This window comes from Cyprinodon variegatus, unplaced genomic scaffold, assembly GCF_000732505.1.
Source record: "Cyprinodon variegatus isolate N-32 unplaced genomic scaffold, C_variegatus-1.0 Scaffold167, whole genome shotgun sequence".
Taxonomy (NCBI): domain Eukaryota; kingdom Metazoa; phylum Chordata; class Actinopteri; order Cyprinodontiformes; family Cyprinodontidae; genus Cyprinodon; species Cyprinodon variegatus.
This window is the reverse complement of record NW_015150620.1, coordinates 647,794-650,209: the sequence shown is the minus strand read 5'-3', so window position 1 is coordinate 650,209 and position 2,416 is coordinate 647,794. Positions and strand designations below refer to the sequence as shown.

At 33.0% G+C, this 2,416-nt stretch overlaps 1 protein-coding gene across 1 annotated transcript in view; it reads left to right on the top strand.

Moving 5' to 3' along the window:
* terf2 (telomeric repeat binding factor 2) overlaps positions 1–2,416 on the top strand; it is a 19,473-nt gene that overhangs the window by 416 nt on the left and 16,641 nt on the right. The window contains exons 2-3 of the mRNA XM_015378226.1: positions 1,342–1,437; positions 1,621–1,751. Of these exons, the coding sequence (XP_015233712.1) occupies positions 1,342–1,437; positions 1,621–1,751 (227 nt within the window). The remainder of the gene's footprint in view (positions 1–1,341; positions 1,438–1,620; positions 1,752–2,416) is intronic.

The following is a 2,416-nucleotide window of genomic DNA, read 5'->3' as shown; positions in this document are numbered from 1 at the left end:
TTTTTTTTTTTTTTTTTTTTTTTTTTTTTGGCGTGGCAACTGCAAAGCCTAAACAAAACTATGAGCATAGTGAATATTCTGGGTTCACTTAGTTATCCTAGTTCAGATTCACCAGTATGCATCAATTAATCTGGAAATGTTTGTTTTGTTTTAATATATAGATAAGTGTGGCTTTTTATGTAATTTAAATTTGAACGTTTAAGACACTGACAACCTTAAACACACGTCTTTCATTATTATTAGTCACACTTTTCTTTTACATTACTATGCAAAGATCATTTTCAACCCCAAGCCTGGTCTTTTCTGTTGTGTTTCATACCTAAATATTGGTTCTATATTCTACCTTTTCTGATCCTTCAAGACATCAAATCATCCTGGCAGCCCTGAGTTGCTCAGTTGGTTTTAATGCATGGAGGTGGAATAACACATTGTCTCTAGATCACAATCATTATCACCTTTGTGACTCATTTTCTAGCTTTTAATTCTTTACCATAGAGGACCAGGAGAGTCACTGAAAAACAAAAACAGCCATTTATTCAACTTTTAAATCTTAAATTATAAATTGCACATTTTAAATTCAGTTATGAAAGATGAATTAGATGTTGCATTTATTAATCCATTATTAAATACTGCAGTTTGAAAATGTATTTTTAATCCTATATCTAGAGATTTTAAAATACATGTATCTGTTCATAATACTTTTCCTAATCACACATTTAAAAGGGGATTTCCATATTCCATTTCTAATTTTCTTTCTCACTTTACATTTTCAAATTCTTTTAGCATTTGCATTTATTTTTACTTTCCCCTCTACATTTACTTCACCCTTCTGGTCTTTAAGCACATTGAAAACCTGTTAAAAAGGTAATCCCTTATTACACTTTCAAATCCTTTTTGCAGTTGCCTGTTATTAGTATTATTATTATTTATGTTATTTTTTTTGTCTGTTTGTGAACCAAGTGTGGCTGTCTAACCAATGAGAGTGTTGGTTACATCTAAGGAGCAAATTTGATTAGTTTAATTTGTTCTCAGTGTGACCAGAAGGGTCCAAAGGGTCCACTAAAGGTAAAAAACAAACAAACAAGAAAAAAACAACCCCATAAAGGATTTTAAATTGTTATAAGGGATTATCTTTTTAAATGCGTAGGAAAGGTATTTATAATAAATTTTTGGAATTGTGTTTTTTAAATCCCCATTTACAAATTATCAAATTAAAATGTGCAATAAGAATATGTTTCCAAATTAGTTTGCTACATGTATCATCTGGTTTCTCACTAATTAATGGTAGAGAACCCATGATGGATGTGGATTACTGAGTAAAAATGATATTTTTCTCCTCAGATGTCCTTGAACGTCCAACTGAATCCGTTGATGACATGTTGTTAAAGCTCAGGGTGTTGCAGTTCCTCTCACGCATTAATGAAGGCGACAAACTTAGTGAGTTATTTGTTTTTATTACTCTCATTGAATAAATGACTAGCATTTTATGTGAAATGTGACCAATGTGAAATGAGTCGGACTGATATGAATTCATCGTCTCTTTCTGAGCCACAGCGAAGCATTCATCCTTTTCGTTTTTGTCCTCCAAGCCCTGCTTTAACTGTTATTACTTGTCCTCAGATGCTTTGTTTGATCCAGATCAGTCAAAAACTTCTCTGGAATCGGCCCTAGATTTGCTGGAAAACATGAGAACAACTTTCCAAATTCCTCATAGGGATATTGACTCTGCATCCACCATAATTAAAGAGATGGTAAGTGTTTTCTTTTTCTTTTACTAATATTATTTCATACATTTACATTTTTGGTTAATGGGTAATTTACATAAAGGCACCTAAAGCCAAGAATCTATTCACAGCTACTGAAAACCATCCCCAAAGCATGATGCTGACACCAGCATGCTTCAGCCATGCTAAGCCAACTTTATTCATAAATCCCTTTAAAAACACCAGGCACTAACCCAAGTGTCCAACAAAAGGGATGAATTACTGAAAATTTCAATTTAGGAACAAATGGAGTTATAAAAGATGAAATAAAAGAAAAAAAATCCACATAAATGTAACAATATGGAATACACCATAGATAAGAAGTACATTTGAATACCACCTCATACTGCTAAAAAAAAAAACAAACAAACAGAAGAGATGGTTTTTTAGGGTGAGTCTTAAGAGCAGATTTCAAAGTGTCTATGGAAGAGGCTTTTTCTAAATAACAGCAGCAAAGCATTCCATAGTTTGGTAGATGCAGAGATGAGAAGAGCAATCTCCTTGAGCTTCAGTTGCTTCACTGTTGGTATGATATCATCCTGGTGATTAGTTGTGTCTGATCTCCAAAAAGGATGCCTGCTGTTCACTCAAAAGAATTAAATCTTTGTCTCATCAGGCCAGAGAATTTTGTTAGTCGTGGTCTGAAGGTCCTT